Here is a 24,541-nt window from a genome sequence, read left to right on the forward strand (position 1 = left end):
TGCGGCCCCGCCACAGCGCCGAGCGCGGGCTCCTTTACCGGCGGAGGCCGCCCGCTGCTTTCCCGCGGCCTCCGCCGGGGCGACTTCTCGTGGGCCGCTGGCCGCCTTCGGCCCCCGGCCGCGGCCTGCTCCCTGGCCTCCGCCCGGGCCCGTCCCGGACTCTGCCCCACGCTCCCGGGCCTGCCTGCCGCCTCCCCGGGCACACGGCAGCGCCCGCTGCCCCCTTCGGCTTTTACCCGCTAAAGAGGCGCTGCTGGCAGGGTCCCCTCACCCCGCTGACTGGGACTGGGGAGATCTCGCCCAGCGTGTTTTGAAGTGGAAAGCGCAGACCTGCAGAAGTTGTGCCCGTACGGAATGTCCTGTGACTCCGTCCCTGCTGAAGGCCCTGGGCGGCTGAGAAGTTGCTGGGGCGTTTGTGTCCATCCTTGCTTTGGGTTTTCATTGCTTGTGCTGCACGACTGCTCAGAGCGTTAGAGTCAGCGTCTCTCTGCTACTTACAGTGTTTGCGTGTGTTACAGTCTTACAGTTGCGTGGATTTTAGTGGAAGCAAAAATCTACGGTCTGTGGCCAAAGGCGTTTGCAATGAACTGCAAACGTGGGTTGGTGTTAGTGGTAGAACTTACCGTGTGAGAGTCAGTCTGTACAGACAGTTTCAAGTCCCTCCTTCAAGGTTGGTCGAGTTCTCTCTCTCCTGTCACGCGCTGTAAGAAAAATTATAAGTTTCTTTGTAGTAGGCATTGTTTTTAAAGTTTGCAGATAGAACAGTTGTGTGTTTTACTGCACTGCAAACGATGCTTAAAAAGGCTTAGTGGTGTATTTCAGTATCTAATGCTTGAAATGTTAATGGAACAGTGTGGAATCCCAGTGGAACACCTTTGGAAGGGCAGCATGTCGTATGTGTGACCAGAAGGTGTGCTTGGCCTATACTGGCTTAAAGTGAAATATTTGTGTATTTTCCCCTGTATAGTATCCCTAATATCTTACATTTAAAATGGCAGAGAGTTTTGTGTAGTTAAGTTTTCTTTTTCTCTTTTTCTTGCTCCAATTCTATATGATAGTGCACAGCTGATTTGTGTATTCCTGTGCCTCCCCCTTCTCTAAACTACACTAGGTTTTTGGGTTTTTTCCCTTTGTTTATTTGCATGTCCCATTCTGTTGCCAATTTTTTTTCTTTTGCCTGCTCATGAGCACTCTGGTATTTGGCACAGGATTTGAAAACTTTACCTGAGAGCTCAACAAAGGCAAGAGATTGTGTGCTTTCTCTGAGGGGTTCAGCGTGAACCCCTTGATTCTCCTATGGTGGGAGAAGGAGGGGAAGGTGTTTAAATTCCTGTGAGTTGAGAAGGAGAAAGGAAGTCTGGAGTAATTGTTTTGTGAAGGGATCCAGCTTTTCTGTCTTCAGTGTGTAAGATAACTTCCAGGTTTCCTCCTTTTTTGATAAAAGAGGGATTATTTTCCTTTTTGGGGGGGTTGTTTTTTTTTTTTGTTGTGCATGTGACTGCTGATCTGATTTTTTTACCTGACGGTGGTATGAAAGGAATGGATGGGTCCTGCAGTACCTTTGTTGCAGTGTCCTGGCGAGAGAGTAAGGGGTACAAAAACGTTCTGTTTCTTTTTGCATTGGCATCATTGGAAACTAAAATGGGATCAGTAGGTTTGTCAGGCAGTATCTGAAAAGACTGAACAGCAGCAAAGGAACTGAAGTTGTGTGTTCTTAGGCACACAGACTGACTGCACTGGTTAATGCAGTTCTAATTTGGAAAGTTGCCTTTCAAAGTGTAAGGGCTCATAAAACTCTTAACTGCTTCTAAAGTTAATGGCACTCATTCAGTAGAGCTTTTTGTGTCTCTAGTGTGAAGGTTTGTTTTTGAGTTGGCAACGTATATAACTTCAGGAGGTGGGTTGTTTGATTTATTTGTGTTTTATAATAACAGGGCAAGCTCCTCTGACTGAAAGTGATTTTAATTTGTTGTAGATGATACTCAGCTATTCCCTGAGGAAAAGGGTCTGGTTTGCCTTGGTAGCAGTATTACTTCGTTGGATGAGAGTTTTTGAGTTAATAAGTGAATACGTGATGAGGCTGTAACTTGAAAAACAGAGTTACAGTAATGTGAGTACAAACGAAACTGCTAATATCACAAGTACTAGCATTAGCCTTTATCTGCTGTTTGGCAGAGAAGCTACAGGAAAAATCTAAGATTAGAACTTCCTAGAGTATAAGTGAAGTTACCTGGTATATTGCAAAGTTTATATTAATGAATGAAAACTGTGGTGTCTCATCTTTCATCTGGCATTAACCAAAGTAAAGAAGGGTGTGGGCTTTTTTGTCACAAAGCAGTAGCTATCTTTTAATATTTTTTTTTTTAATATATATTTTAACTCTGCAGGAAAGTGAACAGGAAATAAAATAACCAGGTTACCTTACAGATCAAAATAGTTAGGAAACTAGAGGCAGGTGAGAAATACAAAGGTAATGTAGGTCAGTGGCGATTGGAGTGTAGAAACAGAAGCCAGGAAATCTGGAATTCTGATCTCATCTGTCATACTGCTCAGCTATGTAGATGTGCTAACTCTTCTTCCAGTGCTTCGTTTGTTAGCTTCTTAAAAAAAAAAAAAGAAGGAAATACTTATTTTCTTCTTTGGTAGATGTTAAGGTTAATATTTGTAATGGTTGGAAGCTCAGTGCATCTTTTAAAGCCAGTTCAGGAGTTGTTTGATTTGGGGGGGTGTGTGTGCTGTTGTGTGGGAATGGGAACCTCATCTAAAGTGCTTGCCTGCTCTCACTAAATTCTGTTGTTAGGCTGTAGCCTCAGGAAGCAAAGAGGTAGAGCCGCATTCATTTTGGGCAGCTTGTAGGATCTGTTCAAACCGAAGCTCTTTAAGAAGAACAGTGTATCATCTCTGTCACTGTCCTGTCTCTCGTCCTCCACTCAGCTTTTGAGCAGCATGAGGCTTGCCTCTTAAATGCTCTTGTGCTATATTTCTTGTTTTTTGAATGTAACTGGAAATGAGACCATCACTTCTTCTGAGATTATTTTTTAGCTCTTGTTTGGGGGCATTTTTGTTCCTTACTTGACCTCTTCCCCCCGTGCCACGCTGTCTTTGTATAATGCAAAGTGCAACGCTGATGACTTTTATTACCATACTGTATTTTGAAGCCCCCTGTTACCTCAGTTTCATTTTGTTTTTCTGATACTACTTACTTTCTAGTTCTCTATGTGTTAAATAGTTTTTCTCAAGGGAGGTTATTTTTCCATTTGGAATGTTGTATGCTTGGTTGCTTTTCCTCTCAACTCTTGTGTTGCATTTGCCCTTCTTTGCCCTTCTTGACGATGTTGGTGCTCCTTGATTAGGTGTTTACTGTTTGCTGTATAAATATTGATAGTATTAGACTATATACCAATATCTCTGCTTTTATTCACAGCTTCATCTCTATTTCCAGTGTTTCTTTCTGGTTTTACTGCAAATGTGATCTTTTTTTTTTTTTTTTTAAGCTTCTGATAGAAGTGTGAAGCCCACTGATAGCAGGATGGAGTTGAGGCCATTAACATTTTGTAGTTAGCTATTGCAGTTATTTCTTTCCTGTAGTCCAGAGTTGTCTTCTTCTTTGGAGGTTTGATTTGGTTCCACTGAGGCAAGTGGGGGAGTTCTGCTGCTCGTTGCAGTTGGGAGGTGGGTCAGGCTTTAATTATGTAACTTCCCAAAAAAGCTGGTTTTGCTTGAGGAGTGTGATTACTTCTGCATGTGTTGGGGCGCAGCAGCTTAAGGTGTGTATCTCAGATGTGTTTGAAAATGTGTGCTCCTTCAGTCTTGAGTTGCTTTCTAGGATGAACTGAGTTCAGAATTATTACTTACAGGAAAAGCTATAACTGGGTGTGTATCCTACTTAAATTGAAAACTCAGAGAGGTTCCCCAAACGGTAAATCCCATCTGTGAATGATTCCGTGAGCTTTAATGGGTTTAATGTCTTAATGTTTCCAGGGTTCAAGGCTAAATAATAATGGAATTTTAAAATGTGTCCGATAATTTGTCCTAAACAAGTTGTTAAGCAACTATTTATTTATTTCACTAATATATTGAAAGTGTGATTTTAGTTCATTATTCTTTTTAGACATAAGCTAACATTTCTGAATAGTTTCCAGAGGGAAGGATCTCAACTCAGTTACACATTTAAGGGTAGTAAGTCCTTTTGCCTTTACACTGCAATTCCTGATGTAGGAATATAGTTTGGCTGAGACACTTGAGCATTTTACATGTGGAGTTTGGTAATATTGTGTGCGTCTTGTAAATATAAAAGGCTATTTGGTGAACAATCATATTTGAATATGATTATGTTCTAAGAGATTTTTAGTAAGGTTCTATACTTAAATGTTTTAAACTTTGAAAAGTGGCAAGCTTAACTAGTAAAAGACTATAAAAGGGGATAAAATAGTAATTAAGAAACATAGCTTAGATGAAAAAAGAATATTTTAATACATTATGGGTTTTGTTTTCTTGATTAAGTATTTTTTCACTTTTGAATAGTTTACCAGGAATGAGTTGCATGAAGAAAGAACACCTTTTTTTATTGGTTCAGGGGAAGAATTTATGAGTAGCAGAAGGAGGAGGTTCACTGAGCTAACACCTTTCATGCAATCCAGAGACTAGGAAAATAGCTGGAATTCTGTTTTTAAAGAAATTTAGACACCAGCAGCCTATACCATTGGAACTAATGTGAGTAAGGTAGATACCAAACTCTTTCAGCAGCTTTCATCTTGATAGTAGGTTACTCTAGGAGATGGGGGCAATGAGAGGGCTTCATGAGGTGGAAGAATTCTGCTTTCAGTCCTACCAGGTATTGTAAATATTGACTGGTAGGATCTTTTCAGGTTTTGGGGTATCATCCCTGATTTCTAGAGCTTGTAGTTCGCAAAGAAGTGGCAGAGCAAAACTGCTGCTGTAAACTAAATGAGGAAGGAGGTAATTACTTTTAAAAATTGCCATGTCACTTATGTTAATGTGCCAAGAATAAAAACATAGAGCTGTACTGGTGAAAAATGTTAACCAATCCTGAAGAACAGGACCTGCTACTTTGAAGGAAGTTCTAAGCAGTGTTTAGCCAGCTAAAGTTAAACTTCAGGTCTGCTATTACTAGATTATACGGTTGTCCTGCTGTTAGTCATCTTGTGCAATGAAACGCATTGCTGTAATACAGAGAGGTCTGTGATTTTTTTCATGGCAGTTTGCTATTGGATAACTTTGTAGTTGTCACCTGGAGCTGTCTTTTTTAAGCTTGCCCCTGGTTCATAGTGTGAATTTCAGGATTCTGTCTAGACAAATTATGTAGTCAAAATAAGATGATCACTGAAGCGTTTTAATTCTTTTGAGGTCTAAGTTGTTTAATCCTATTTGTATTTTTGCAATTCTTTAGCATTCTTTTTGTTTTAACTCTCATTATTAATCCGTTTATTGATGTATAGCCCTAATTCCCTCCCTCAGTGAAGTCTATATGGGTGTATATCAAGTCCCAGTAAGATTTTGATACTGTAACTATTTGACTGCCTTGACACAGTCATGCTATGGCTATGCTCTGTGCTGGCCATACTTTGTTTCTCTCAATATTATCTTCTGGGACTTGCTGAAGACCTTTTCCATTCTTTGTGCTATTTACTGTGCTGCAGGTTCCTAGAGATCCAGCTCTATGTCCATGGAGGACATTAGACCTTGTGCCAATCTTGCTATTACGGCTTGTCATGGTGCTCAATGAGTCCAGTCTCCAGTCATGGATTGCTTGGCAGTGTCTGTGTCAAAATCTTGGTTTCCTATTGTTCCATGATCTATGAGAATCCTAGAAAATAGACACACAAGTATCTAATCTTAGAGCTCTGGGAGAGATTAACAGGCAGGATGAGAAAAGTAACTGCTCAGGCATCCCCAGCTCCTTCACTCAGATGTTTGAGCTGCACATGCAGCCATATTTTCTTTGTTTAAGTGGAAGTATCTGCCCCAGCAGTCCCTGCTAGCTTGGCTTCTCCCAATTTTGTACTTATTTACTCAGACCTTTTGTGTCCATACTGTCTTGATGCCTGTCACCTGGTGTAGTCTGTGATCTAAGAGCTACAATTAATGTTTTTGTGGATAACACGTGGCTTTTCAGGTATATGTATTCTGCAGATCCCTCTAGCAGGAGTAGTGCGAAGCAGTTCTGTGGGGTGTAGCAAAACTGACCATATTTGTTCCACCTTGCTGCTGCTTGGAATAATGCTGTAGTGACAGAGGCATTTAGGCTGTTGTCCCTGCAGAATCCCAGGGCAGTCAGTGTATCTGTGTGGTGTAGGTGGGAACTGAGACAATGAGGTGGCCTAGAAGAACTGATTTGCTGCTGGTGTTGTGGAAGCTGTGTCTGACTGTGTCTTTCAAATGTGACAAAGTGTCTGAGAGACCCAGTAAAAAGGAAAAACTGCATAATATTTGTTTGAAGAATTTTTTGTGTTAAGTTCCTAAGCAAACTTCTTAATCTATTTTCCTCTCCTTGTTCTTCTTCTCAATTGGTGTTTATAATTCATTTTTGCAATACATGAGCATAGATGAGAGCCTGTTTTGTTTGTTTTTTTTTTTCCTAAATGTTCTGGTGACACCTAAAGACCTTGTGCCTGAATAGGACTCCCTTTTGTTGCCCAGTATAGGAGGAATGTGATCCATAGCAGAGACATACGCTAGAAGTCTGACTGATAACCAATGTGTAAAGAAAATGAATTCATAGAAGGAAAAAAAAAAATAATCCACATTATTTGCATAAATGCTTCGTATGGAAGAACTTACTGGGATTCTCATGTTGAAATCTAAGAGGAATACTCTCAAACCGAAATGTTACAAGAGGAACTCTTGAAACAAATAGGTTAAATTAGTAATAAATTGCCAATAGAAAGTGAAGTTCACCAGTATTTATGAAGGAACTGGGAATTGTTCAACTTGTAGATCTGATATGTCACAGGTTTAATAAACACTTTATTTACAACAAGAATAGGTGGTAGTTTGCATGATTCCAGTCATTAGGGAAGAGCTCCAGCAGACAACCCAGGAACTGTGTGATTCTTGACAAGTTCTTAATAAATGGGCAAAGGTTGTCTGGATCATAAAATTGTTGGCTTTTTTTTCAGAAGTCTTGACAGAGACTCTAACTAAAGGTTTTTATTGTGTTATAACACAGTTTTTCAAAGAAGATCATATTGTGAATTAATAACTATCTAAGGAAGAAGTAAAAGTGACCAGACTGATAGAAAATTTGTCTGCTTTCATAATAGGAAGAGGTTATTGAGAGGCACTCTGTGAACCTGTCATTAAACGTGTTCATAAAGTGATCAGGGGAAGAGGAGCAAATAGTGAGGTGACAGTTTCATCCTAAACCTGTGGAAGGATTTTATGATACTAAGGAAGTATGCTATAAGATGGTAAAAGTAATTAATTGTCAATAAATGCAAAGCAATGTCTTTGCTGAAAAGAAATTACCATAAAGATAAATACACAGTGAGAGGCTCTAAATAAGTTGTCATTCAAGCTGGAGGTCTTGGAGCGGTCTGTAGGAGGTTTATTAAAAAAGTCAGGTCAACAGTAGCCAAACAGGCAAAGTGAGTTTAAACATTTTTAACTTCTTAAGTACAAAGAATAAAAAAAGCCTTCTATGTAAACTCATGGTGCTCTCATTGTCTGAATAATTTTTATATGTCTACTCTTTGTTTAAAAAAAAATAAAAAATAAATCTGAGAGCTACTGATAAGAAGGAATTGTGCAATGGCTCCATACAGGAAGAGATTAGAGTAGGACTCTACTGCCTAGAACGGGAGGTGTCTGAGGTATAGATACAGTTAAAGACTGTAAAGTCATAAATTACATAAAATCAATTAATAGGTGATATGAGTAGGTATTTTCTCAAAGTGTAAGAATTTCATTTAGTATCCCGTACTTGGTCAGACAGCAGGTTTAAAGCAAATGTGCAATGGCTCCATACAGGAAGAGATTAGAGTAGGACTCTACTGCCTAGAACGGGAGGTGTCTGAGGTATAGATACAGTTAAAGACTGTAAAGTCATACATTACATAAAATCAATTAATAGGTGATACGAATAGGTACTTTCTCAAAGTGTTAAGAATTTCATTTAGTATCCTGTACTTGGTCAGACAGCAGGTTTAAAGCAAAACATAATTTTTCATGGAATTTATAGTTAAATATAAGCTGCGCAAATGATTACCGTGGGTAGGAATGGGAAAAAAGGTTGGATGCTTTCAAAAAGTGAGCGGATAAATCTGTAGATCTGCAGGGAAGTGCTATGCAGAAAGAAACTCCCTGTGGTTCAGGCGGCTCTTTAAGTTGTAGCAAATCTTGGAAGCAGGAAAAGCATTGAGGAGATGTACTTTGAGGAGATGTACTTTCTCTGTTGCTTCCCCTGCACACCCGCTACTTCCCATCCTGAGACAGGACACTGGGTCAGATCAGTTTTATGCCTTACCTGGCCATGGCTGCTGCATCAGTGTCCTGCAGTGCATCAATATTTGATCATGCAATCTTCTCACCATGTTATTAAAATTGTTTGGGTGTATGCATATTGTATCATGTGAACAGTCATGCTTAACAGAAAATCAGCAGAAATTACCCAAGGTATATCACGTTAAAGGTCTGTCGACATTATAAGAGGCTTTGGAAGAGTTAATAATAGGTAAATGTTAATCTGTTCTGGAATGTTTCTGAATTTTAAGTGTTCTCATGTCCAAAGTTCCATCTCACTTGCAATATCTACCGATTAGACTTATTTGAAATCTCTGAATCTTAAAAATGAGATGAGATTTCCAGTGTATTAGCATGCAAAAGAATCTTAGAGTTGCGGAAGGCAGAAATCAAATACCTGATATAAGAATTTCTTGGTAATAAGTTAAATGCTTTCTTGTAGAGGGGGAGAAAAAGCCAACCTCATACATTGTGTGGGAATCACTGTGCATTGAAATGCTGTGAGTGTGTGCACAAGAAAGGAGCTCAAGCCCCAAGGAATAAGTGTGTGAAGTGATCTGTGATAGATGGGCACAAAACTCTTTTTATGGGAAGAATTCAAAGGTATATTTTTTAAAAAACGGAATGATGTAATATATTTTTTTAAAAAGGACCACGTGTGGAGTTGCAGTACAAGGACGGAGGTTCTGAATGTTGGAAAATAAATCATTGCTTTGTCTTTTGCCCTTCATGTTGTCCTCCATCGCAGCAGTTCTGAATTGTTCTGTCCTTATCTGGCAGGAAGTGCATGTGAGATACAATTGCTCTTAGGAAGTAGTTCAGATTGGACGGTGTCTGTAGTAATTGCCTGTTGGTGTGTTACAATTAGATGAAAACAGGAGGTAGCCTCATAATTTGACTATCGTTTCATTATGAGTCTTATTCTTTAATTTTTTGCTTTCTGTAATGCTGGTTTCTGCTTGTTTTCCCGCGGTTGTGCTGTGAGGAGGAAAAATAATCTTTACAGTGTGCCTTGCTGATTATTTATTTATGCAAGAGCATTTGTAAATAAAGGCTATTCATTTTGTTCAGTGACTGGATGATGTTAGGATGATGTTAGAATTTGGGAGGAGGTTGTATCCTACGTTCCTGCAGAATAACTTCCTAGGTAGATAAGCCTTACATTTTAAGACTTATTCAGAGTTTCAGCTCTGAAAGCAGACTCTAAGGCTGGGCTTATGCAAGCAAGTTTTTGGGTGCCATTAGCAGCAAGTGAACAAGTCTCCAGTGACAGCACACAGCCTGTGTGTCCTTTTCTCTAAGAGTAAATTACTGCAGAGTAAAGCAACACAGCCAGACAACAGCTGGGAAACAACTAGTACCTGCTATGTTGGAACTGTAGCTTACAGTAATTAACTCTTGCCTGGTCACCGTAATTCTGCATGCTATTTAAATCAATGTTTTTAGTTTACTTTAGCTGTTTTCTTTTTTTATTTTTTTTTTTAATAAATCGTAAGTTGCTCATTTTGAAATTTCCTAAGCAAGCTATTCATCAGAGGCTTTTTGCAGGATTTTAGGAAAGTGTTTTGCTCTCTTAGGATCGTAAGTTGCTCATTTTGAAATTTCCCAAGCAAGCTATTCATCAGATTTTAGGAAAGTGTTTTGCTCTCTTAGGGGTAGGTACCCTCTGTAGGGTAGGAAATGGATAGAATGAAGCTATCTTTTATTTTAAAAGCTTTGAAACCTTCATGCTTCTGGCTGGCTTCCTGTAGGAGTGCTGGGGAGTTGTTCTTTTATTTTGAGGATGTGTATTTTGTTGCCAGTTTGGCTAAATAATATTTGCAAAAATGATTTGTACCTGCTCCTTTAAGACTTGCACTTCAGCAGCTGGAATCTCCAGAGACTGTGTACAGTAGGTGTTTCTAATGTTCTGGAAAAGCAAAGGTGGTGTACAATGAGTTCCTCTGGTTTTCAAGTTTACTTTTAACCATGCTAATGAAGCAGTCTGTATTTTCTTAATTCTTCTACTTATATAATTGTAGGGTAAGAAAGAAGAAAAAAATATGCAGAATTATGAGACCATTACGAAGCCTTTAGGTACAGTACGAAGTTTACAGATCTCTTTCTTCTCCCAGAGGATGCCAGCCCCCATCAGACTGCGGGAGTTGATCCGGACCATCCGGACAGCAAGAACCCAGGCAGAAGAGCGTGAGATGATCCAAAAGGAATGTGCTGCTATCCGGTCATCCTTCCGAGAGGAAGATAACACGTACCGATGCAGAAATGTGGCAAAGCTGCTGTATATGCACATGCTGGGATACCCTGCACATTTTGGACAGGTAGGTCGGAGCCCAGTGCTTGCTGTGCTATGCCCAAGTGCCAGTCCGCTTTGTGTGCTTCGGGCACATTGACTTGTTCAGAGCATTCCTACCTGCAGTTTTGCTGTCTGCTTTTTGGATGTTTTGGGGTCTGTCTTCACGTGTGTTCTGAACCCACCTTAGTTAGTTTTGACTTTGTTAGTGAGGTCTGATGTTTGGAGACTTAGGTATTTTGCTCTGAAACTTAGGGTTAGTCTGCTTTTGCCAGACTGTCTGCTTCGTGCCACCTATGTTTCCACAGAGCAGTAGTTCTTAAACTGCAGTCCAGTACATACAGATATTTCTGAATGGGTTCAAAACAGCACTTTGGAGTTCTGACTCTGATGGAAAATGCCAGATGCTTCAAAGGAGGTCCTATACCCCTTTACTTCTAAAGCAATCTATTTTAGGCCGTTAAGAGCTGGTCTGTTCCCAGCAATAAGAAATTGGTCTTCCTTATCTCCATCTTACGAAGGTGACTTGGAGAATGCTGGTGTGAGTTTTCCATCTCTTGGCTTACTTTTGTTGTGCTATTTTTGACACAGGTAGGTTGTCAAAAAGGGAGACAGGAAGATGGGAGTTCTTGATCTACTTGTTCTTCAGGCTGAGCTTTGCTTCATCTTTGGGGCATACTCTGTTTTGCTTAGAAGTCAGCAAGTGTCCTGTTAGTAGTAACCTAATCTAGACCTTCCATAAAGCTAAATAAAAAGTCAATCAAATTGTTGTATCTCTGAAAGTAGTTTCATCTCTTGGGAGTCTATCCATTCATGACTGGATTTGCCAATCCTGGCGTGCCTCCCTGAAACAGTAAACTCAAAACACTGAAATCAAATTCCAAATAGCCCTAGTGTTAGGGAGTGAGTCTGGGCTGTCCTATTGCAATACTAAGTGCATCGTTTGACTTCTTTGTCATTGGATTCTTCTCATGGGATGCCCTGCTCTTGCATAAGAGCAAGTGAATTTGTGTCTTATCCTGTTCTTAACACTTCACGTATCCGGGCTCCCTGGTCCAAGAGAAAAATCTCCTGTACAAAAGTTAAGTATCTAAGAGCTGCAAGAAGAATGAAAAGTGTTACAGATAGATGTCATCTAGAATTTCTACATTTGACCTATGTTTGGAACATGTTTAAATCTTATTGGAATTGTTTTGTCTTGCTATTCAAGCATTTAATCCCACATATGGAAGATTAAACCAGATATTGAAGAATTTTTCAGTTTCCTCTTTGGTCAGTAATGGTAAATTACCTCTTGGCTCTCAGTGGAAGAAGAATAAAACAGATTATTCAATGTGTATTATTGCAGGGGTTGCTACATCTCAAACAGAAGCATCTACGCTATTTTGGGAACAGAACACTTCATTCAATGGCCTTGGTTCTCATGTAGTTTATCAGCTGCACTTTCAGGATGATATAGGGCCCAAGGCTGAGAAGGGATTTTAACAAGTATTCTGCAAGTGAGTAAGTTGCAGAACCTTTGCATGTCCTCAATGCTTATTACTGGAAGGAATCTTTCAAAGTGCTAATGTTGTGTAGGTGGGGTATAGTTTGTGTGAGTTGGGGACCTGTTGAAGACACATGCTATTCCAGCAGCAGAATCTCACAGACAGACAGTCAAGCATTGGAGACAGGAAGTTTCTGAGTGATAGGATAAATACGTGGGAAATCTGTTTTGGTGAAAAGTGGGAGAGCCACAGGCTGTGTTAGACAGAAGATTTAAGCAGGCAACTGACTTCAGCTAACAGTGTGAATGGGGTAACCAATAATAAAAGAGATTTTAGAGAGGGTGTCAGAATGATCTACTTCTTTCCAAGCCAGGGATCCTCAATTCTGACCCAAGTTATCTTGTCCAGAAGTGTGAGCGCTAACACCTTATTTAGGCAGTGCTTGCTGAGATGCACTGGATGGGAAGCTGTCTTTCGAGCACGTGCAAAGGTCATTTGTGCAAGTTTAGAAGGTATCAGGCAGCCTGGGCAAATGGTCAAATAACTTTATTATTATTGTTATTATTTCCACTGGCAAAAACATTCCAGCTGGAAGAGTGGCTATGCCAGTTAAAAACTTGGGTAAGTTGTAGTCTAGGTGTATGCCTGTATCTTACCCGGCTTTACTAATGTATCTGTTACAGTACTGATGTAGCAGATTTTAATTGTTCCTTTGAATGAAATTGATATAATGGTATCAAGATTTCTTCCACTAATTAGACCTACTAAGAGCTTCAGGTGATCATGTTTCTCAGTATTGCTGTGACTGAAGCTAGTTTGCATATATTTGTATACAAGTGAAACAAGAACTCATCAGCCTTTCATGGAGTAAATTTCAATCATACCTTTCAAATTCAAAAGTACTAGAAATATGTCTTGCAGTATCTGTTGCAGTCGTTAGTTTCCTTCTGCTTTTTCTTAGTCACTGGTCTTCTGCCATTGTTGGCTCTTACACTGTAGCTTAGATGCCATCAATTCTACATTGCATTTTTGCAGTTTTGTATAAAAAGTATCTTGTAAACCTGGAGAAGAAAGTTGGTTCAGAGGTGCATTATTCTCTTACAGAAAGCACTGGAAAGAGGAGAGGTTGATATCTGGTGTTCTGTACCTTATCCCTGGTTGATCTTGCCCATTTGTGCAAGTTCAGTTATCCTTGTGGATGACTGAGCTTATTGTTTAGAGGTGTTTCTTTATTCTAGATTTTCAGCCCCTTTAAGCCTAGCAAACTGAGCCTGATTTCTTTCAAGCTTTTTCTTACCAGTTTGTCACCCTGCATTAGCTGGGTGCTCATATGTGACAACTGGCATAGTTGAGTTGTATGTTCTGAGGCCGTGCAGTTGTGAGGTGCTAGGCCATAGCACTTACTTTCTCTGGCGCTTCAACTTTAATTTTCTTTTCAGTATCCTGTACAACCTTACCCTCCTAATGTGTGTGCTTCTTGCATCTCACCTGTGTTTGTCGTCCTGTTCAAGCTTCCTTATAGCTTTGGACCATGAAAAACTTTTCATGATGCCCATATTTTTGCCTGTGCATGCCCCCTTTACTTCCTTTAAAATGGATCTGTTGCAAGCTTTGTCTGACCCTTCCTTGCACCCATTGCATATGCTTGCTTACTGCCTCAGCTAGTTTGTAAAACAGACTTAATGGGATGCGTTTGTGAGGGATAGGTCTCTTACCTGTTTTTAGAAGCCATTTCTGCTACTTCCTGCCTGGAAAGTAGAGATCCATTATACTTGATTAATTATCTGTTAGATAAAAATATCTTAGTGCGTAGTAATGTCAGAATATCTCTGTGGTTGATGTCTCTTTAATTTCAGTAACAAAGTGTTAAGTTTAAAAATGGGTAGCAATTAAATTCTTAATCAGCTGAGAGCAAGTGGCAGCTATGCATGATGTCTTAGGGATCTCCTTTATGCAGTTGAACATGGTTGACATTTCTACATAGTGGAAGGGAAGCTTGTAGTGGCCTTGATGCATGATTTTAGTCAAACTTCAGGTGTTCAAAGAGAGGTTACAGAGCAGCACAAAAATGTAACTGTCTCTGACTGTATCTAAGGTTTACCTAGGTAGCAAGTTAGTTACAGATCATAATAAACAAAAACTATTTTTGACAACTTAACCTACAGAGTGTTGGTCCTCTCTCTGGTAGGTAGATGGACCCATTTAAGCCTGGTTCAGGAATTTCCAGTGCATATCAAACATGACATGTGATCTAGATTTCCAGATCTTTAGTATTTTGTTTTTAATGATTAATCTCTTGTCTATATAAATATGTTAATCTCTTACTTTTGTGATCTGACATAAACCTACATATTTGGTATATCTGAGGTCATGGAAGGTTAACAGTGTCTGGCTACTTCAAGGTGCAGGAGCTGCTAATGACTTTTCTGCTGGCTTGCTGGGAGCTTTGGGCAGGTCATTTAACCTTTCTTTAGTTTCCACATCACCAAAATGGGAATAAAATGCACTTTAAAAAATGCATTCTGAGAGACGTAAATGAGTAAACATCAAAATTCAAACTGTTTCTCCTCTAGCTAAGAAGTAGTTTAAGCTAATTCTGTCTTTTTTTTCTTCTTTTTTTTCCTTTTTTGTTTTTTCCAGTTGGAGTGCCTCAAGCTCATTGCCTCTCAGAAATTCACAGACAAGCGCATTGGGTATTTAGGTGCCATGTTGCTGCTGGATGAGAGACAGGATGTCCATCTTCTTATGACCAATTGCATCAAGAAGTAAGGGTACCACCTCTCTCTCCATCAACACATGCTTTGAGGTTTCAGAATCTGGAAGTACACTCCTGACAGTGATATTTTGAGTACTTTAGGTTTTTTCCCTCATGTTAGAAAACTGGTATCTTCAATTTGTTGTATGCTGTTGACTGTACAAGATTGTTCTAGTATTGTACTGTGTTGGATGATCCTGTCTAACTTCCTTAGAGGGAAGCTTACTGTTACAGAATGGTAGTACGTTTTTCTGGAGGTTATGTTAAGATAAATAAAATCAGGAAGATGGAATGACCACAGTAAACTGCTCAGCCAGTGCAGAAGAGCTCCAGTTGTTGTAAAGAGCTCTCTTCCATTTCTGTAAACTAGTTATCTTCCAGCTTGCAGTAGGAAAGAGACAGATGAGCAGTAATGCAGCACAAATAAAGGCCCATGCACCTTTTAAATATGATTGAATCAGGATGTTTTTATAACACTGTTAAAACTTTGTAGGCTGGACTTGCCATGATGTATCACAGTCATATATATTGCTACAGCCATGTTGTCCTGTGTTTATTTACCTGACTTCTGCTGATGAGCTCAGAAGACTTGTCTGACTTGAAGGATCAAGGCTGTGTATTCTCCTTTCTTTTTAAGGTTGGCCTAACGGTCCTGATGAATGGTTTTCCTTGGAAGCAAGGCAGTAGTGGGATGTGCTGTCTCCTTGGCATCTTGCTGAAATCAGACGAGGGGATGGGAAATTTTTTGTTTGTTTGTTGTTTTTTACTTTTCTCAGCAAAATGCTGTTAAACTGGGACTGTTTTACATTATAATTTAGTAGATCATGATCGGTGCATTTCTAATAACACTCCTTTTCAAGATGGGTGGGAGCAGGAATGGAACAACTGGGTTCTAGTTGATTTATCCAGCCTGCTTGGTTGTGCATGGTGTGTCTGTTTTTATTATTATTTACTTGTAGAACATAAGCCTCCCAGATATTAGCAAGTAAAGTATTGATCTCCAGTTAGGCTGTGGCCTCAAAGTGCTTGGGAAGAAACTTGACAAAATTGCAGGCCTGAGGATCTGCTAACTTTGGACCTAGTGTCCAGGGGAGAAGAGGCATTTGGCTAAAGATTTTTCATTGAAATGTCATAACTGTGAGGCTCTTCCATTAGAACTAGGCTGCTAAGTCAACACCTCTTTTGATTGTTTATGCTAAAGTGAAATTGTGTGGTAAAGTTATAGTGACTTTGAACTTGAAATGGGTCAGACTGAAGCTGAGCAAAACTGGCGGGCAGCTTCCCACCACCTCAGTGGGTTGTTTATTGCTTTCTCCTTTGGCTTCTGTATCTACCACTTTGTCTTGCTTTTATCTAGACATTAAGGTATTTGATTTGCGGCATTGTCTTTCATTATTTTATCACAAGACCTAGATTTTTTGATACAAAAAATGCAAGCATCCTCGTGAGGTACGTACATGCAATACATAGCTGTCAAAAATTTGTTAAAGGAGGGAAACCAAAAAACAACCCATTTAGTGGCATGTGCTATCTGTTCCTTCATCTGCATGTTGCCATAGCTGCTTGATGTTCCAATGAGAATACTGTCTCTTGCTTTTCTGCACGTTGTGCGCATTTGGTTACATCCCACTTGTTTCCCCTGCTCTCCTGTCCACACACTCACCAGCTCCCTTCGCCTCCCAAACCAGAAACCTTGTTTTTACTTTCTTCTGCGTTGAATCCTGGATATCATGGTGACATGAGTACCAAATAGACTGATGGAAAAGTAGCATAGAAATCAGTTTTAAAGGCTATTGGGATTGCCATGTGGAAGCTATATTGTTTTGTACTTAGTGTGACATTGGTAGCTGGCCTCATGAATAGCATCTGCTGTTATGTGGTTTAATAAGAACTGACTGCTTTTTACAACTTTCTTAGGCATATGAATACTTTGGATTGCTAAACAAAATTCCTGTATGGATTAGTTTCAAGATGTGCAAATGATGGGGTTTGTGGTTTTCCATCAAGATAGAGGATATTTTTACATAGATGTTTATATATGGTTTGGTTTGTACATGCAGAAGCTAAAGCCTGTCCTATACCTTGTATAAACTGGGACAACCCACAGGGTCACTGCAGGACTGTACTTCATGTTAAGTTCTTTTCTGCATGAAAGTTCCAAAATACAACATTTTGGCTTTACTTTAGAAATTTAATGCAATTCTGTGTGGTCTTCCTTCCTCCCAGCTCAATCCCTTGATACCCAACTAATAGTTCTAAGGATCCTAAGTAGAAGTAGCAGCAAGCCCTGTGATACACGCACTCAAAGCTGCTATTGCTCCTAATGCATGATCCCAAATGCTGAGAATCTTGAGAGTTCTTCTGGGCCATTAGATGACTGTAGATGTAAATGCTTTTTCTTGTGTGTTCAGGTTCTCTGTGTGCATGCTGATTGGCTTTGTTTTTTTTGTTCTCCTTTACAGTGACCTTAATCACAGCACGCAATATGTGCAGGGGCTGGCACTCTGCACTCTTGGCTGCATGGGCTCCTCAGAAATGTGCAGAGACCTTGCAGGAGAGGTGGAAAAGCTCCTCAAAACTTCCAACTCCTATCTTAGGAAGAAGGTATTTCAGGAAACTTTTGAATACTTTGTTATGGATTAAAACTCAAGATTGACTGGATACTTTGCTAATATCTGGAATACTAGATGGATTGGATCACACTAGCTGAGTATTTTCCCAGTGTGCAAGACAGAGTTCAAAACTCCCTATCGATAGCAGGAATGTGTGTAAGCCTCTAAAAGACAAGCCTCCAACAGGTGAGGCAGTTGTTTCTATTTTGATACTCCCTACCTTAACGTTAACTGACGGTAATGTGAACACCTGCCCATTCATACATTAACCCCAAACTTCTAGTCACCAGTTTCATTTCTATATTTTCTCAAATAACTCCAGAGAAACTTTGACCATTAACAGTGGAGGCTGATATATGAAGATTTCAACCTGTTTGATCACTTCTGTTGATGATGATGAGAGTAGTATGTGAGATAGAGAGGTTAAGGGCTTGAAACAGGCAAACAATTATAAATTGTCTTGTTTCCATAGCAAGCGTTCCGTAGCATCTGTGAAGTGCAATCACCCTTCTTCTTTTAAATGTATTTCATTGTTAAGTCTTGGGGGAGGGTGGGATGCAGTAAGATTTAGGAAGAGATGCATTGTTTCTTCTTTGTCTAGTGTTGGATCTAGAGAGGGATTGGAGGGAAAGCAATGCTGAGAGGTATTGCTGTATTCGGGGAAGAGGCCCTCAGTGCACTTGATTCTCAAGCACCTGCAAAGAATAGTGTCTCCTCTTGCTTCTGTACCCTAGAAGCAGGCAATTTTTTTGCAGTATACTTTTGTTTTTCATAGGACCCATCACCTGCAGGAGGAGGTTATTTTGTGGGGAAGGAGAGGATATTCAGAGGAAACAAAATGGGCCATAAATTTGACGTAAAATTTCATTATTTGCTTCCAGTGCATTATCCCCTCCCTAGCAACAGGAAGACAGACTGAAGTAGCCATATTAAAAGCAGAGCTGCCTTGCAGTTAATATCGCTTCTGAAGTGAATAATGTAAAAATGAACCATTGCTAGTGGGAGTATTCTAGTGGGAGTATTACTTTGTAGTTCAGTGTCCTCCCCTCCCCCTGTTTGTGATAGTTTTATTGAACTATTCTCTGTGATGCTGTTTAGTATCACTTGTAGTGGAGAGATGGAAAAATGTACCATAAACTTTTCGGGCCCTTGTATATCATGAAATTCGCGATAATTCCCACTGTGCTAGGTGTTCTCAAAACGTGTATTGTTGTCATTACAGTATGTACTAACAGAGCTGTTTTTCCTATACAGGCAGCATTGTGTGCTGTTCATGTCATTAGAAAGGTGCCTGAACTCATGGAGATGTTCCTGCCAGCCACCAAAAACTTGCTGAATGAGAAGAACCACGGTAGTATCTTAAGCTCTACTTAGCGATGCTACGCTATTCTTTGCGGGATGGTGCACTTGCTACTTAAGTTTTTTATATGGAAGGAACTATTGAGGTGTATTTGTATGATTTGTTTCTTCCCATTTCTATGCAGTGAAAGCAAATGTCATTCAGAAGGAAGGGGTGTATATGACTCAGCAGGACTTTTACATGACATAGATGACAGAAGGAACTCTTTCACTGTTTTTTGATACACTTCAGAGTGGGTGGAATGGGAAGGTTTGTGATTTTTACCAAATAAGATTGCCTTAAAGAGACTCCAAAGTGCACTTTTTAGGGTTTGGTGTGGTTTGTTTTTTTTTTGGTCTTTTGTCAGCTCAGGTTTTTCTGACATCATTTTGGCAGGCATTCTGAGGACTGAGATATCTACATCACTGTCAGGAGAGTCTTTCTTCAGAGCTGTTTTTCATCAGAACTACATCATAAAACAGATTTTCACTTTAATGATCCTTTGTGAGATTATTCCGTTTTAATGCATTTTCTTGCACAAGTGCTTCTAAATGATCCTTTGCGAGATTATTCTGATTTAATGCATTTTCTTGCACAAGTGCTTCTAGAAGATTATTTGAAGAGAAATACTAATATTAACAATACAACTAATTTGTATCAAGCTTAGTACTCACTTCCCAAAGTCTTAGTCCTTTGCCACATCTGCAATGAGCATATGCCTTAAAAAAGTAAGTGGATATGCTACAGTAGATGTTTGCAGTGCTGAAAATTCATTACAGGGAGAAGTTCTGTCTCAAGACAGTAGTTGTAAGTGCAATAATACTACTGGGCCACGGTACCTTCCCAAGAAGCTATTGTTTGCTTTTTTCCTTTTTTCTATTTTTCTCTTTTTTTTTTTTTTTTTCCCTGCGTGTGTTGTAAACCTTTGAGGGCACAGGACAGTTTTCATGTGGAATGTGGTTCGTGTGTGTAGCTAGTCTATCTTGATTCAAAATGTGATGATCAGAACATTTACACCAGGCACTGCTTCAAATAGGCAACGGTCTGTAAGACTCTTTGTCAGTAAGTGATGCCTACATGATCCATCTTGGTAGCATGTGATCCTCTATCTTTATCTTCTGCAACCCTGAAAAGCTGAGAGCTGTTCTGTTCTGTGTTCCCTCTTTAAAGATGGGAATGTTCCTCTTCAAGCCTTGGCCCAGCAGAGAATTGGGTCTAGGTTCTCCTGAATTTAAGAACCGGATCATCCTTTCTGCTTTCCTCCTCCTTAAAAATCAGTATCTCATTTCCAGCAGCCTTAGCTGTGGGCTTTGTGTTGAGCCTTCTCTGAAGCAGCCTCTTGGGAGGTCTCAGTGATAAGTTAGCAGTGTTGGTGTTAAGACAGCTGTGACACAAGCTTTATGGATTGATATTTATGTACTTCAAAACAGATTTTGGATAGAACCTGCGATAGGTCAGAAAGCTGCATAGCTTGTGGAATATAAATGTTGTCTTCTCTGTAGAAAATGTTGCTTATTAAGCAGGCTTCTAGTCTCCGAGTTGGGAGCTCTCCATTAGCAGCTACAGAAAATGAATAACTGAAAGTTAGCATCTGAGAAGGACTGCTGTTACAGCTGAATGCAAATGTCAAATAATGCTTGCTGCTGAAGTTTCATGCTTTACAAGGTTGTATCTCACTAACAAGTTATTTAGCATTGACATCTAGTGAAATGGTTTGTAAATTCCATGGCTTTTCTAACTATTTTCAGGGACACTTTGACTGGGTTCTGTTAAGGCAGGGCACACAGCAGGTGGCTGTGAATGCGCAGACACTGGCCTGACCAAGCAGTCTGTTGTAGTCTCTTTCTAGACTGACCTTTCAGACCTTCTGAGGAATGCCCAATTCAGGTCACATAAGGTTGGCTAGGGTACCCAAATCAGAAGAGAAAATCAGGAAGCATGAGTAACACAACACCTACAATGCTATTAACACATACTGTCCTTCTGGAGTATTACATTTTGTAGAATCATAGGATGGTTCAAGTTGGAAGGGACCTTAAAGATCATCTAGTCCAAATATGTCTGTTACCATCTGACTGTATATTTAGTGTGCAAGTTTATGCAAAGTCCATTTTCTCTCCTCCTTTGGCCTTTAGTTGCAGCTTTAAGACATGAGCACATTGCTATTTGCTTTTCCTTGGGCAGAGCTGCAAGTGCAAATATATTGTGGGGTAGATACGTTGGATTCACGAATAATTTTTTAAAATTATTTCCTGTTATTTCCTTATGATCTTTTTCACATGTCTGGAGCCAATGAAATTGTTAAATGTAGATACTTTTTTCTTCCTCCCCTCACCTTTAGGTGTTCTTCACACATCAGTTGTCCTCCTCACAGAGATGTGTGAGAGAAGCCCAGACATGCTTGCACACTTTAGAAAGGTAAGCATGAACTGATATCTTTGCAGAGTTAATATTCATGGGTTGGGGTTTTTTTTTGGTTTTTGTTTTTTTTACCAATGCATCCTCTTAGTCTCCCTAGTGAAAGCAGTGTGCATGTCTTTTAATAAAATCCTTAAAACTATTCGGGTGAAGAATTTAATGATACTGTATGCTTGTTATAATTTATTTTTTTTAATAATTAAATGTGGGAATTTTGTGTATTTCTAGCTCAAATCCCCTTCAATAAGTGGGTAAGATACAAAACATCAGTTTTAAGACTATGCAGTATGAAACTCATCCTAAAGTTGGATTCAAAGTGTCCTCTTTGATGTTCCCTTAAGCGTTTTTTCCACTGTTTGTAGCAAATTGCATACTGACATTGACATCACAAACGTATTAAGCATGAAGAGGCAAAGATGAAAAACTGAGCTTTATACCAACACCTGAATGCCTTAACCACAGCCACACAATTTTATAAAGTCAGGTCAAAAATACCAATGGAAGTTCTAGTTTTGGAGATACCTTATCTCTGGTGCATGCTATATTATACCATTTTCCATTTTAATTTAAGGGTTTGAGGTTCAAAGTCACTTTCCCTGCTCTGGTTAGGAGTGTTTTCTTTTCCCCCTGCCCTCCCCTAGCATAGACTCACGCTTTTTGCTGTAATTTGCTGTGTGCAGTATTATTGCCATACGAAAGACTACCAGTAGGAGGGCATCTGAAAAATTCATTGATTGTCATTTTGAGTTCTTGGTCAAAGAAGGAGAAATTGAACAAAGCTGGTAGAGCAGAACTGGCTGTTTGCTCCTCTGAAAGTCGTAAAGGTGCTTATTTATTTACATGCCCAGTTTACTGTTCTTCCTTGGCTTGTCTATATCATTAGGGATTTCAAACAGTACACCCTTTGATGCATCTTACCATTTTGGCATGCATCTTCCCTGCCCTGTATATGTGAAAGCAGGAATGGAAGTGGGACTGGGGTCATCTTGAAGGTAGCCATCCCTGCTACTAATTGCTCAGTTAAGATGATAGTCATGGGAAAAGAAAGCAGAGCTGAATCCACAAAATTTAGGTACTGGGTGCATTCTTTTCTAGCTATTTCTTGTAGTTGTTTATGCTGTGAATGGTATAACATTGATGTGTCCCTAATGCCTGCTTCGTCTGTTTTGTCCCTTTTGTCTGTTTGGAATCCTGCTGTGTGTTAGAATGAAAAGGTAAGAATTAATTCTTCTAGATGGTGCATGCTTGCATTGAATCTGTAGATGTTTGTCTGTTGTGAGGCAGTGCCTCTTAATGTCACATTTGTGATTGATGCCATATGCTTAGATCAGTTATACTTTCTTAATGCTTTTTGTGTGCTGGTCTTGTCTTGTCACTAAAGCCTCATACCCATGGCAGCCCTGAAACTCAGTTGTGGCCTTCTCCAAACAGGAGCCTGCTTTCCTCAAGCTCCCTCATTTAAGGAATACTTCAGGGATATTTTTTTTTTTTTTGTGCCCGATCAAACTGAAGCCCTGGGCTTTCTTCTTATGACAAACTGAGCTTGTGTTTTGCCTGAATCATTTGGGTGACTCCCAAAATGGAGCAGGACAGACAGTTACTTAGCCACCACTAAGTCTGTTTACTGTGCTGCAAAGAGCTACTGAGTACAGCTGCATTGCTGATATTTTTCATGGATGTAATTTGACTACAGAAGATTGGGGGGGTGGCCCTCAACCGATCTCCATGGCTGTAATGTTTCCCTTTGTTTGTCCTGTCCCCAGTCCTGATAACTCTTGCATGTTAGAAGGCGAAGAAAATGTTAATCAGGGTTCCAGGAATGCTCCAGCAGGTCACTCCCCTTGTCTGTTACTCTCTTGAGGGAAGATGTTGCAGCATCCTCTGGTTTCCTCTTTAAGGCAGATAATAGGAAATTCATGGTTCCTTCTTTTTGTGTGTTTTATGAAATGCACGTTTTCAGAGTGTTTAATTCCTGAGGAGTGAAGGTAGAAATAAAGAGAGATGATGAGAAAATTCAGCTGGTTTTCTTCTTGCACTGTACCACAAATATACAGGACTTTAGTTGAGAAAATGTTGCCTGTTTAGTACGTCCAAAGGCAGCAGTTGTGCTCTGTAAGTTACATTGTGGTTTTAGCACCTCCTGTTACTATCTGTCCTGAATCTGAAGCACCATCTTGATTTGATGTTGTCGGAAGTGGCAATTTTACTATAAGCAATCTCTGAGTAAAAACTCTGTGAATGTAATCCCTGATTTGTAGTAGACGTACATGAATGCAGGTGCAGCCCTTCGCAAGGATGGGAAAATTTGTAAAGTCTTAAGGGTCAATCATTGGGAAGGGTTTTGTAGAGAACATTTTGATAAACTGTAATTGTCGTGCATGGAGAGGATGATGCTGTCCTGGTGCTATCCGTGCGTCAGGAATGAAATATCCACTTAGTGCAGGCACCGTAATACCTTTGTCTAGTTTGTCACCTCATCTCCAGCCCGTGTCTGGATTATTTTAATAATCCCAGGACTGAGAGGGATAGAAGAAGCTTTCTGTGGAAGAAATAGGGCTTGTAGAGATCTACATCTCTACATCATCCACCAGGAGTGATTTTTCTCTTACAATTCAATGACACTAGTACTATTTCTGTCTTTCAACCTTAAGATTTTTCATAAGATGTGTTGGAAATGAGCTTCTGCTTCATCCCTGAGACTATTTTGTTACTTACAGCTGATATGAAGGTTTTTGGAGTTAAATAGTAAGCTTGTAATAGCTTTAATGATTAGCTCATTTGTCGCGTTGTGTCTTAAGTTGGTTACTTGCTTGGCATGTGTGAGATGCTATGGAAAAATTCTATTATGGTTCCTCGGTGTTGCCCTGACAGATGAAGCGCGTTGCTGGAGATGCCCAAGATGTGGAGGGAGTTGAACCAAATGTTTGCAAATAGGTAGCATTTCTTCAGAGCCGTGTACAAGTCTTGAAAGTTAACTTATTCCTATAGGTAGATGTCTACTGGGAGACCAGTGCCATCAACATCTGAGGAATCTGAACTGATTCTGAAAGTTGTTTCTTTTTACCCCATCGGTTGGAATGAAACTTTAAAACACAAACAGTATAAGTTGATACAATTTTGTGTGCCCGAATCTGGCATGGTAGCAGTGCTTCCATCAGT

At 39.8% G+C, this 24,541-nt stretch overlaps 1 protein-coding gene across 2 annotated transcripts in view; it reads left to right on the forward strand.

Annotated features, from left to right (window-relative positions):
- The first annotated feature begins 10,595 nt into the window (after window positions 1-10,595).
- AP1G1 (adaptor-related protein complex 1 gamma 1 subunit) overlaps window positions 10,596-24,541 on the forward strand; it is a 36,191-nt gene continuing 22,245 nt past the window's right edge. The window contains exons 1-6 of one of the 2 annotated variants that reach the window (XM_014942354.1): window positions 10,596-10,799; window positions 14,899-15,023; window positions 17,476-17,617; window positions 18,880-18,976; window positions 21,306-21,382; window positions 22,588-22,596. In XM_014942354.1, the coding sequence (XP_014797840.1) occupies window positions 10,599-10,799; window positions 14,899-15,023; window positions 17,476-17,617; window positions 18,880-18,976; window positions 21,306-21,382; window positions 22,588-22,596 (651 nt within the window). In that variant the 5' untranslated portion in view covers window positions 10,596-10,598. The remainder of the gene's footprint in view (window positions 10,800-14,898; window positions 15,024-17,475; window positions 17,618-18,879; window positions 18,977-21,305; window positions 21,383-22,587; window positions 22,597-24,541) is intronic. The other variant, XM_014942355.1, reaches the window with a different exon arrangement.

This window comes from Calidris pugnax, unplaced genomic scaffold, assembly GCF_001431845.1.
Source record: "Calidris pugnax isolate Ruff unplaced genomic scaffold, ASM143184v1 scaffold28, whole genome shotgun sequence".
Taxonomy (NCBI): Eukaryota; Metazoa; Chordata; class Aves; order Charadriiformes; family Scolopacidae; genus Calidris; species Calidris pugnax.